Source organism: Cucurbita pepo, chromosome 6 (assembly GCF_057944985.1).
Source record: "Cucurbita pepo subsp. pepo isolate OVF chromosome 6, ASM5794498v1, whole genome shotgun sequence".
NCBI classification, from domain to species: Eukaryota; Viridiplantae; Streptophyta; class Magnoliopsida; order Cucurbitales; family Cucurbitaceae; genus Cucurbita; species Cucurbita pepo.
Genome location: NC_141803.1, coordinates 16,094,268 through 16,105,648, shown reverse-complemented (window position 1 = coordinate 16,105,648; position 11,381 = coordinate 16,094,268). Strand labels below are relative to the sequence as shown.

The 11,381-nt window shown below is 36.4% G+C and overlaps 1 protein-coding gene across 2 annotated transcripts; it reads left to right on the top strand.

Annotated features, from left to right (window-relative positions):
• The first annotated feature begins 3,084 nt into the window (after positions 1-3,084).
• LOC111796936 (spliceosome-associated protein 49) lies at positions 3,085-8,990 on the top strand. Of its 2 annotated transcripts, none has more exons than XM_023679754.2 (4): positions 3,085-3,355; positions 4,821-5,032; positions 6,341-6,500; positions 6,620-7,097. In XM_023679754.2, exons 1-4 carry the CDS (start codon positions 3,316-3,318, stop codon positions 6,739-6,741), a joined length of 534 nt encoding a protein of 177 aa, XP_023535522.1. In that variant the 5' UTR covers positions 3,085-3,315; the 3' UTR covers positions 6,742-7,097. The 2 variants fall into 2 exon arrangements, with proteins under 2 accessions (XP_023535522.1, XP_023535523.2); XM_023679755.2 differs by lacking the exon at positions 6,620-7,097 and adding an exon at positions 8,714-8,990 and having other exon boundaries at positions 3,091-3,355.
• Positions 8,991-11,381: the final 2,391 nt, after the last annotated feature.

Here is an 11,381-nt window from a genome sequence, read left to right as displayed (position 1 = left end):
GACCGTTTGGATTAAAATATTTAGGGTCGGGTCGGGTCGGGTCGGGTTTTTGTTGACCCAACCCAGAAGCTCTGGTTGGTTGGATCGGTAACCCAACCCAACCTTTAGATTGGGTTCGAGATGGATTGTCAATTTTTTTAAAAAAATAAATAAATTCAATAAAAAATATAAGGTCATGAATATCCTTAACTGGACTCATTACCACTCGTAAGCCCATTATTATAAAAAAAAAAAAAAATTAATATATTTTATATATTTTTATTGGGCTCGGGTCAACTTGAAGGTTTTACTCACGAATCCGATACCGAACCGATTCAGTTCAGGTTTAGAAAAATGAACCCAACCCTACCAGAAATACTAATCCAACCCATTGGGTTGGGTCGGTCTGGGTTGTCAGATTGTCAGGTTGAATGTACACCCCTACGGTTAATTATTTATTTTATTAAGCCAAAATATTAAAATAATTTTATTAAATTTTGATTTTATTTTCGTTCATTAATAATACCTTAAATTTTAAGATCACTCTTAATATCTAATCTTCAATCAAACAATTTTAATAAAATTATTGATAACTTTTTATTAAGTTAATTATCTCTTTAATTAAAAATAAATTACAAGAAAAATACTAGATGGATATAAATAAGTCTCGTGAAGGAATCATGTTAACTTGAGTTAGGTAGAAAGAAATATGAAAATGCAAAGAAAATAAAACAACAATGGAATTTCTAGATTCGGCAGCACGAAGAGGAAAAAGACGCATGACGGAGGGACACATGTCAGGGGGAGGGGGTCGCACGTTGCTGAAAAGAAGGGACGTGTGTCAAGCGTTCATTGACAGATAAAGAATCAACGAAATACCTTGTGTCGGGTAGGATTCGAAAGTCAGCGGCCCTCTACTTGTGTCGACGATCTGAGGACCTGCATGCTACCCAAATTGTCGACCCGACTCCATGTGTACCACGCGTCAGCATAAGAGAATTGGATTTCCAACGCACGCTTATAGTTTTGAACCCACACCCTTAACCTCAACGGACCAACGTCATGCCACGTGGTAGTACTGTAACGTGCATCCTCCCTAGGCATGTTTGTACGCGCGCGTGGAGTGTCTCTCTAGTGCGTGTTGTACATGAGGTAGCACCTCGTAGAGGGACACCAGTCATTTATAGCTCGGCATAAGGAACTCTCAAGGTTTTAAATGAAAGGACGGAGAACCAGAATAGCCCCAAGGGGATAAAACTAGAACAAGACGTCTTAGAGCCAATGAGAAGTTCATAGAAATTTGTTACGCATAGAATGCGATGAGAGCCTACAAGTAGGTTGCTCACTGTGTATAACTTTTATACTCATCCTAGTTTTCCTTTCATTTTTAGGTGTTCGCAGGCTATCAATCGAGGTGGAGGAGCGTTCGAGAGCTGTTCGATCACAAAGGAGTTCGTTACAGAGCATCAGTCCATTTGTAGATTTTTGGAGTCTGTCGTATTTTCTTCTATTTATTTCTATAAATATTTCTATCCATACATTTGATGGATGAACGTTAAACTAATCGATTGGGGACCGTACGACCTGGTATCAATATGTCCTCTAAACTTTTCCTCCCAGTTCTCGCCTTCTTTTTTAACCCTCAATTGCTCAAAATCGAATAAACCATTAGAATTTAAAGATAAAACGCGCTTACCTGACTTCTCACGCATGAAAACCTCAAAAGTCGAAGAAGTGGACAATATCAGGCTATTGTGGAGGGTCGTGTTCATCTAACATGGTATCAGAGTCAATAGAATCCTCAAATGTCGAATAAAGGACTCCAAAAGAAAAAAGGGAGTCAAGGCTCCTCGAAGGCATAGTAAAAAATGACTAAGACTCCAAAAGAAAAAGAAGTCGAAGCTCGATTAAGGGGAGGCGTACTTTGTTCGAGGGGAGGTGTTGGATGAAAGTCCCACATCGACTAATTTAGGAAATGGTCTTGGGTTTATAATCAAGGAATACTCTCTCCATTGTTATGAGGCCTTTTGGGGAAGTCCAAAGCAAAGCCATGAGAGCTTACGCTCAAAGTGGACAATATCATACCCTTGTGGAGATTCGTGATTCATGATTCGTGATTCATAACATGGTATCAAAGCCATGCCCTTAATTTAGCCATGACAATAGAATCCTCAAGTGTCGAACAAAGAAATTGCTAGCTTCGAAGGTGTAGTCAAAAGTGACCTATGCGTCGAACAAATGGCGTACTTTGTTCAAGGGTTCCAGAGAAATGAGTCGAGCCTTGATTAAGGGGAGACTGTTCGATGGCTACATAGACCTCATGGGAGGCTCTATGGTGTACTTTGTTCGAACAAAGAAATTGTTAACTTCGAAGGTGTAGTCAAAAGTGATCAAAACGTCGAACAAAGGGTGTACTTTGTTCAAGGGCTCTAGAGAAATGAGTCGAGCCTTGATTAAGGGGAGATTGTTCGAGGGCTACATAGACCTCATGGGAGGCTCTATGGTGTACTTTGTTCGAAGAAAGAAATTGCTAGCTTCGAAGGTGTAGTCAAAAGTGATCCAAGCGTCGAACAAAGGGGAGACTGTTCGAGGGCTACATAGACCTTAGGGGAGGCACTATGGTGTACTTTGTTCGAGGGGAGGATTGTTGGGAGTGTACTTTGTTCGAGGACTCTAGAGAAAGGAGTCGAGCCTCAATTAAGGGGAGTATTGTGTTTGAGGGTCTATAGACCTTAGGGGAGGCTCTATGGTGTACTTAATTTTTTAAACTTTTTTGTATAAAGACAAAAGGGATTAATAATACTTTTAAAATTTCAGGGATATTTTTTTAAACGATAAAAATATTAATGAAACTAAAGTTTTAATATATATTTAAAATACTATAAAAAAATTGAATAAGAAATTATTAAAACTTTTAAAATTTTAAAAGTATTTTTTAGATGAATTTTTTTATTAATTAATTAATTAATTTTTTTTTTTACTTCTAAAAAAAAAAAAAAAAAAAAAAAAATTGCATATTTTCAGTTTTAAAATTTGGTTTGAATTTTTGTAAATCTAATCCGAAATATCGTTTTTTTTTTTTTTTTCTTTTTTCGTTTCTAATTCCAACTGTAAATAAATCTATTACTCGAAGGGTTCCTTTTCCCGGTGCAAGAATCGAGAGATTTGCGGCTGCAATACAGACGCCATTAGCAAAGTTGAAATCGACGCGGCAAAATCAAAGCTATAATGAGATTGAGAAGGTCAATTGGCTCTTTGAATTCACCATCCTTCCCTTTTCCTTTTGCCGTCTGAAAATTTGGCTTCCCGATTTGCATCTGAACTTGCAGACCAATCATGTCCGGAAGATCATCAAATCGCTGCACCCTTTACGTAGGTATGTTTATTGTTGTCTCAATCCGTCTTTATTCGTGTTTTCTCTACCCTAATTCGTTGAACTTTTTCGTTTGCGTTTTAATCTTGATGTTGTTACTTCCGTGAAGTTTTGTGTGGTTGATTTATAAGAATTGTGTTTAATTTAATCATATTTGTTGATTCTCTCGCGGAGCTCTGTTTAGATTTTTAATGGCGGGTTCATACTTGAACTGAAAGAATTTGATTGTTTGCTGGATTTCTTCCTCCTCAACTTTTTCCTTCTGTTGGAACTATGTTTGATTTCTGTTTATATTGGCTTACTAGATTTGCTGCCTCTGGGTGGCGAGGGTTGGAAGTTGAACTTTAGATCTCTTAGATTATCTTCGTGTTTTTTGCTTAACTGGTTTAATATTGAGGATTGTTGGGAGAGTCTCACGTTGGCTAACTTAGAGGATGATCATGAGTTTAGAAGTAAGGAATACTATCTCCATTGATACGAGATTTTTTGGGGAAGCCCAAAGCAAAGCCTGAGAGCATATGCTCAAAGTAGACAATATCATACCATTGTGGAGATATGTGATTCCTAACATGGTATCAGAGCCATGCTCTTAATTTAGCCATGCCAATAGAATCCTCTAGTGTCGAACAAAGAAATTGCTAGCATCGAAGGTGTAGTTGAAAGTGACTCATATGTTGAACAAAGTGTGTACCTTTGTTTGAGGGCTCCAGAGAAAGGAGTCGAGTCTCGATTAAGGGGAGGTTGTTTGAGGGCTACATAGACCTCAGGGGAGGCTCTATGGTGTACTTTATTTGAGAGGAGGATTGTTGAGAGAGAATACATCTCCATTGGTACGAGGCCTTTTGGGGAAGCCTAAAGCAAAGCCATGAGAGCTTATGCTCAAAGTGGACAATATTATACTATTGTGGAGATCCGTGATTCCTAACATGGTATCAGAGTCATTCCCTTAATTTAGCCATGTCAATAGAATCTTCAAGTGTCGAACAAAGAAATTTTTAGCCTCGAAGGTGTGCTAAAAAATGACTCATGTGTCAAACAAAGGGTGTACTTTGTTTGAGGGCTCCAGGGAAAGGAGTTGAGCCTCGATTAAGAAGGGGAGCCTTTCGAGTGCTACATAGACCTCAGGGGAGGCTCTATGGTGTACTTTGTTCGAGGGGAAGATTGTTGATGATTATTGGGAGGGAGACTCACATTGGCTAATTTAGAGGATTGATCATGGGTTTATAAGTTAGATGATTGATTATGGGTTTATAAGTAAGGAATACATCTCCATTGGTATGAGGCCTTCTGGGGAAGCCCAAAGCAAAGCCATGAGAGCATATATTCAAAGTGGACAATATCATACCATTGTGGAGATCTGTGATTCCGTTCCAAACCGTTCAATCCTAATTTTCACTTTCCCCGTCATCTTTGATCTGCTTATGTAGGCTTCTGAGTCTGATTTTGTTACTTTCTCCACTTTCTGTAGGTAATTTAGATGAAAGGGTAAGCGACAAGGTTCTTTATGACATTCTAATCCAAGCTGGGCGGGTAGTAGACTTGCACATTCCTCGGGACAAGGAATCTGGAAAACCCAAGGGTTTTGCTTTTGCAGAATATGAAAATGAGGACATTACCAACTATGCTATTAAGCTTTTCTCTGGTCTCGTGACTCTTCATAATCGTACCCTGAAGTTTGCAGTATGTAACTTTTTTCTTTCTCAACGCAAATTCTTCATTGTTTCCTTTGTTTCTTTTTTATTGCCTTTTCTTGATCAACTCTGTTTCCTCTATTTTATGCGTTTTGATTCGTAACTCACTTTTGGATATAGATATTACTGGTCTTTTAAGATGTGCGGTGCATTTGAAATTTTAGTTTTAATTGACTTGTAATATTTTCCTTCATAGGCTTTATGTAGTATATTGCTAACTTCTTTGAAGCTTTAGAAATTACATTCCAATTGTATGATTTCATTCTTGTTATTTACAAAACTAGTTTGCATTAGAAGCAACCTTGTTATCATAATTAATTGACGGGAAGAACCAAGATATTCATGGATCATGATGAATTTAATCTAGTTTACTTTATATTACTATAATTTTGATACGACTTGGTTGGAAAACCATTGGCTTTCCAATTTTAAAGGACGAACACGAGCGTTGGTACATTCTTGAAAAAAAAAAAAAAAAAGAGAGAAAAAATGGAAGATATAAATTACTCTCTTCACTACAATTACTGATGACTTTGGTGAATAGGCCAGGTTTTTAGGTTCTTGGGCATGAAGATAAGGTTTGCAAGCTAAGAAAGTCTTTCTTTATATGACTTGAAACTTTCTTCCCGACAATGGTACCTTAAGTTTCATCAAGCTATTAGCGATATGGGATTTCGAATGAATTTCGACGATCATTGTATTGAAACTCGAATAATGGATGGTGAGATTAGAATATTGTCAAACTATGTTTATGATATCCTTATTGCCGGAAATTCCTTGTTTGCCATAAATCGAACTCAAAATTGCTCAAGTGGGCTGTTGGGCGTAATCATAAGAAACACTTTTCATTTCATCCCTGTAGTTCCGCTTCTTGCTCGAAAAATGAAGAAAGACTTGTCAGAAATCGCCGGTTGGGTTGGTCCAACCAAGAAAGGGATGGGAGTCTTTGGGCAACAGAAAAGCATATTGAAGTTTGGAGAATTAAGTTAGATACTAAAACATTATTAGAAAACCAAAACAAGTTTAACTATATAATTTCATATATTAAAAATAATCTTTTAATCTGATTTTGGAAAAAATAGGAACAATATAAGAAGAACAAGATAGTTATATAAAGATTCCTTTTCCAATCGTATATTTATTATCGATGACTTCATTTGATATATGACTGTACTGTGAAGTCTCATACTTCCAATTGTATTATCAGATGAGTGTGCAATCTTCTTGTATCAGTTTTGATTGTGTGGGGAGTGATTAAGTTATGGGAATGACTTAGCTTTTGACTTTGTTCAAACAGGTATCTGGGCAAGACAAGCCTTCACCTAGTTCATCATCAAATATATCTCATAAATCGAGGTCACATATTGTTTCAGATTACTCCAATGAAACATCTCAGTATTCGAATCGCTTGTCAACGTCGTGCAGGTTTTCAGCGTACCCTGAGAACCATCGAGAAGGTGATTTTCCTTTATTTTTGTATTTTCTTAGTTAGTTTTGCTAAGGAATTGTGTGTTTTTTTTTTACTTTCTTGGTCTTTCCCACATGGGTTAAACAAATTTTTTTTTCTTTTATTCAGCTCTTCTTCACCCTGGTTTAGTTAACCAATATAATGGGTATGGATTTCATTTGGATAACTATAATAACGAGTACAGTCAGCGATATTCTAGGACAACTTTGGATAGCTTTTACCAAACTTAATCACGTCGCCATGATACGAGTTATCCAGTATACTATCCTCCTCACGAACTTTTGAACTAAGGCAGCTAGTGCCTTCCATTTTGGTTAATCTCAAGTTTAATTTAAGTTTTAGGCAAAGCTGAATCTCTTAGATGGATGCAGAAGGGTTAGTGGAAAATGATATGATATTTGCTATGGAGCATGCTGGTCTATGTTATTCAATAGTCATTTTGTAGGTGCACGTGTGCATATGATTTGGCTGTCGTAATAGTCATTACACTAATTGAAAACTGAAGTATTGTAATCGATGTTATTAAAATATCAGATTTTCTTTAATTCCTGTTTAATATATATCAAAGTATAAATGATTCTTTTCACGGTGACTGAAAGTAATATCTTTTTGTTTGTGTATGTTGAATATTTACCTGAGCCAATGTATAAATATATCAATGTCTGCAATTATTGGGGATGCTTTTATTATATTTTCCCCCTTTCTGAGATTGGTTCATGTTAACTAGAAGTATTTGTATTTACTATAGGCATGGACTAAATAAGCTAAGCTATACTGAAAATCAAATAAGGACTCTCCTAAATCTAGTGTATAACGAACCGAACAAGCCTTCCAATCTAAGAGCTTTCCATGGGGATTGAGTGGAAGTTGGAAAAACCTAGGAAGATTTCCATGCAGTCTGACAGGCTGAATACTAGATCGATAGGCTTCCATTTATATAAAAAGTTCTTATTGTACCAACTTTCAAAGGCTATAAGGTAGAAATGGTTTCAATGGCTAGAGATTCCTCCATTGCCCTTTCCCATATTGTAAAATTTTCAACTGACATTTCAGTGAAGTGGAAGCTAAGCTACTTGAACGCCAAAGCATTTTGGTTTGAGTTTATTGTCATTTCTGCCGTTGGGCATTCCTGAGCTGAAATACTTGGTAGGTTAAAATTATGATATCATGGCCTGTCATTGCCTGCCCCCTCAATATAATGAACAAAAGAATCTAGAAAAAGACACGTTTGATGAAAAAAAAATGAAAATTAACGCCAAGTGACATGACTTATAATGGCTCAAGCCTACTGCAAGCAGATTTTATCCACTTTGGGCTTTTTCTTTCGAGCTTCCTCTCAAGGTTTTTAAAACGCGTCTTCTAGGGAGAGGTTTCCCACATTTATAAAGAATGTTTCGTTCTCCTCCCCAACTGACGTGGGCTCTCATAATCCACCCCTATGGGGCCCAGTGTTCTTGTTGGCACTCGTTCCCTTCTCCAATCGATGTGGGACCTCCAAATCCACCCCTCTTCGAGACCCAGCGTCCTTGCTGGCATATCCCTCGTGTCCATCCCCTTTGGGGCTCAGCCTCCTTGCTAGCACATTGCCTGGTGTCTAGCTTTGACCACCGTAGCACAAATATTTTCCTTTTTAGGCTTTCTCTTTTATAGGCTTCCCCTCAAGGTTTTTCAAACGCGTCTGCTAAGGAAAAGTTTCCCCACACTTATAAAGAATATTTAGTTCTCCTCCTCAACCAATGTGGGGTCTCACATGACTGCTTTTATTGCATTTTATTGTAGACATAGTTGTCAGCTGCAGCATTTTTGTTTGAATATGTTTGTTTTAAACTTACACTGTTTGTTAATAATTTCTTTGTTATCAGTTCTTGAGAACATGTTTGAAAAGATGACCAAAATTTAAAAGTTGATTACATAGAAAGTTTATTATTATTTGTCTGCAAGCATAATTTTGAAGACGAGAAAAATCATTATCACGGATTACCTTTTGTTTGTCTTGTCCCTGTGTTCTTATGTTTTAAGACTTAAAATTCTTACATTTGAAAGTTTGGCTTAATCTGAAATAAATGTATGGCATGTTTGAAATTTTCAAGATGCAATTTCCTTTGGAGAAAAAAAAAAAAAAAAAAAAAATTAATGATTGAAAATTTACTTCTTTGAAAAGGACTAGTTCTGAGAGCCATTTGTTATTGTGTGAGATTGTAGATAAAACATTTGGTGATCAGGCTAGTGGCAGCTCTATCAGAGGATCATTATAGTGGTTTCTATCAAAATTCAAGAATCTAAATGCCTCCTTTCTTATCTGAGCTCAAAGTTCCTATCTGTAGTTGCCCATTAGTTTTACTGCTCTTTGTATCATAATATGAATTTGTTCCTTAACTTTTATTCCACTCTTTTCATTGCTTGTGAAATCTGTATTGATGTAAGATATACACGTTTGTTTGTATGTATGATAAATAATCCTTCTTTGGCTGCCTTGTAAGCATCGGGTTAAGTGCTTTGTTCTGTAGGTAATTCAAAGACTTTATATTATCTTTTTCAAACAAAGGTGGAACAGCCTCAAATACATATGTTAAGAGTTTGTTTCTGTATGATATATATATTGTTGAGGATTGTTGGAGGGAGTCCCACGTTGGCTAATTCAGGGAATGATCATGGGTTTATGTGTAAGGAATACATCTCTATTAGTATGAGGTCTTTTGGGGAAACCCAAAGCAAAGCCGTGAGAGCTTATGCTCAAAGTGGACAATATCATACCATTGTGGGGATCCGTGATTTCAAACATGGTATCAGAACCATGTCCTTAACTTAGCGATGTCCATAGAATCCTCAAATGTCGAACAAAGAAGTTGTGAGCCTCGAAGGTGTAGTAAAAAATGACTCAAAGTGTCGAACAAATGGTGTACTTTGTTTAGAGAAGGAATCGAGTCTTGATTAAGGGGAGGCTGTTCGAGGGCTCCATAAGCCTCGAGGGAGCTCTATAGTGTACTTTGTTCGAGGGGAGGATTGTTGAGGATTGTTGGGAAGGAGTCCCAGGTTGGCTAATTTAGGAAATGATCATGAGTTTATAATTAAGGAATACATCTCCATTGGTATGAGAACTTTTGGGGAAGCAAACCAAAACCATAAGAGCTTATGCACTCAAAGTGGACAATATCATACTATTGTGGAGATCCGTGATTCTAAACATGGTTTCAGGGTCATGCTCTTAACTTAGCCATGTCCATAGAATCCTCAAATGTCAAACAAAGAAGTTAAAGAGGTCATACTTTGTTCAAGTTCTCTAGAGAAAAAGTCGAGCCTCGGTGAAGGGGAGACTATTCGAGGGCTCCATAGGCCTTAGGAGAGGCTCTATAGTGTTACTTTGTTCGAGGGGAGGATTGTTGGGTGGGAGTCGCACATTGACTAATTTAGGAAATGATCATGAAATTTATAAGTAAGGAATATGTCTCCATTGGTATGAGGCCTTTTGAGGAAGCCCAAAGCAGCAAAGCCTTGAGAGCTTATGCTTCAAGGCTCTCAAAGTGAACAATATCATACCATTGTGAAGATTCGTGATTCATAACCTATATAGTTTTGAATAAGAGTGGGCGGTGGAGACTCGTGGTAATCTGAGGAAAATATGGAGCTTGGAAATGAATGGTGAAATATCAGATAGTGTGATAGGTAGTTGTAGAGGTTGAAGCATGATTATGGCAGGCTGAAGCTTTTTAAGTTGTGCAATCACCAAGAATTTGAATTGAAGGAGAGGTTCTTATAACTGGGATTCGTATTTTGCATAGTTCATCAGGTAATGGCAGAGAGAATCTGTGGTTTCTTGTCTAAAGAGGGTTACATTTCTGGCTTATTCCCCATACTTGTAATTAGAAATGCTTTTCCTGTATAACATTCCAACTTCAACAGTAGAAACAGGAGGGCTATGCTCGTTGCAGGATTAAAAAGGAAATCTCGAGCTCATATTGGTCGTTTGTTCAGATTGACCTTGTGCATGTGCAGAACCTTTTGGAAAGATGGGAATTGAGATACATCTTCGTTATGTTTGTGAATACGTCGAAATGTAACGATAAGCATGTGGGTGATTTTGTACAGAGTGGCTGCCAATATAGTTGTATGCAGAGATGTCCACGGGGTCGGAACGGAGAAGCCTTTCTTGTTCCCATTCCCGACTCCCATTTCATTATTCATCCCCGCCAAAATTTTTATTTATTTAAAAATTTCTGTTATTATTCTTATAAAAAACAGCTTTTTTTTTTTTTTTTTTTTTTTTTTTTTTTTTTTTTCAGGTTATTAGAAACTGGATTTGAATCACCCTTTTTGTAAATTATTATTTATTGAATAAATCATTTCGCGCATCATAGTAAACAAAATATAAAATTGATCTGTGTTTACATTATAAGAACAAAATTTGATAACATGATTTTCAAGTTAAGAAAAACACCACAAAAAAATTTTGATTCGGTTTTTTTTTTCAATTAATAAATTAATAGTTGAATTAACAAGGAATGAAAAAAAAAAAAAAAAAAAATCCAATTGTTAAAAACATTTGTTTTTTACAAAAATGAAACAAATGAAGGCAAAATATTACAAAGAAATAGTTTATATATATATATATATATATATATATATATATATATATATATATATATATATATAGGAATAAACTATTTAGTTGCTTCGGTAAATACTCTCTACTCTACCAAGAATTTCATCCAAAGAAATTACAAGCACAGCATAGTGGATTATATTATGTTATTGATTGGTCTTAATAAAGAGTGAGAGTGTTTCTCACGAAGAGTTATGTTCGATAATATGATATCAGAGTGAGGTTGGTGTAAGTTGTTTGATCTCCTGTAATTCTTCGTATACTCTGTGG

Bases quoted from the DNA above. Each gene is read 5' to 3' on its own strand.
- LOC111796936 (XM_023679754.2), top strand. From the start codon at position 3,316: ATGTCCGGAAGATCATCAAATCGCTGCACCCTTTACGTAG. The intron at 3,356-4,820 runs GTATGTTTATTG...CACTTTCTGTAG, and splicing joins TCGCTGCACCCTTTACGTAG to GTAATTTAGATGAAAGGGTA. The intron at 6,501-6,619 runs GTGATTTTCCTT...TCTTTTATTCAG, and splicing joins CCCTGAGAACCATCGAGAAG to CTCTTCTTCACCCTGGTTTA.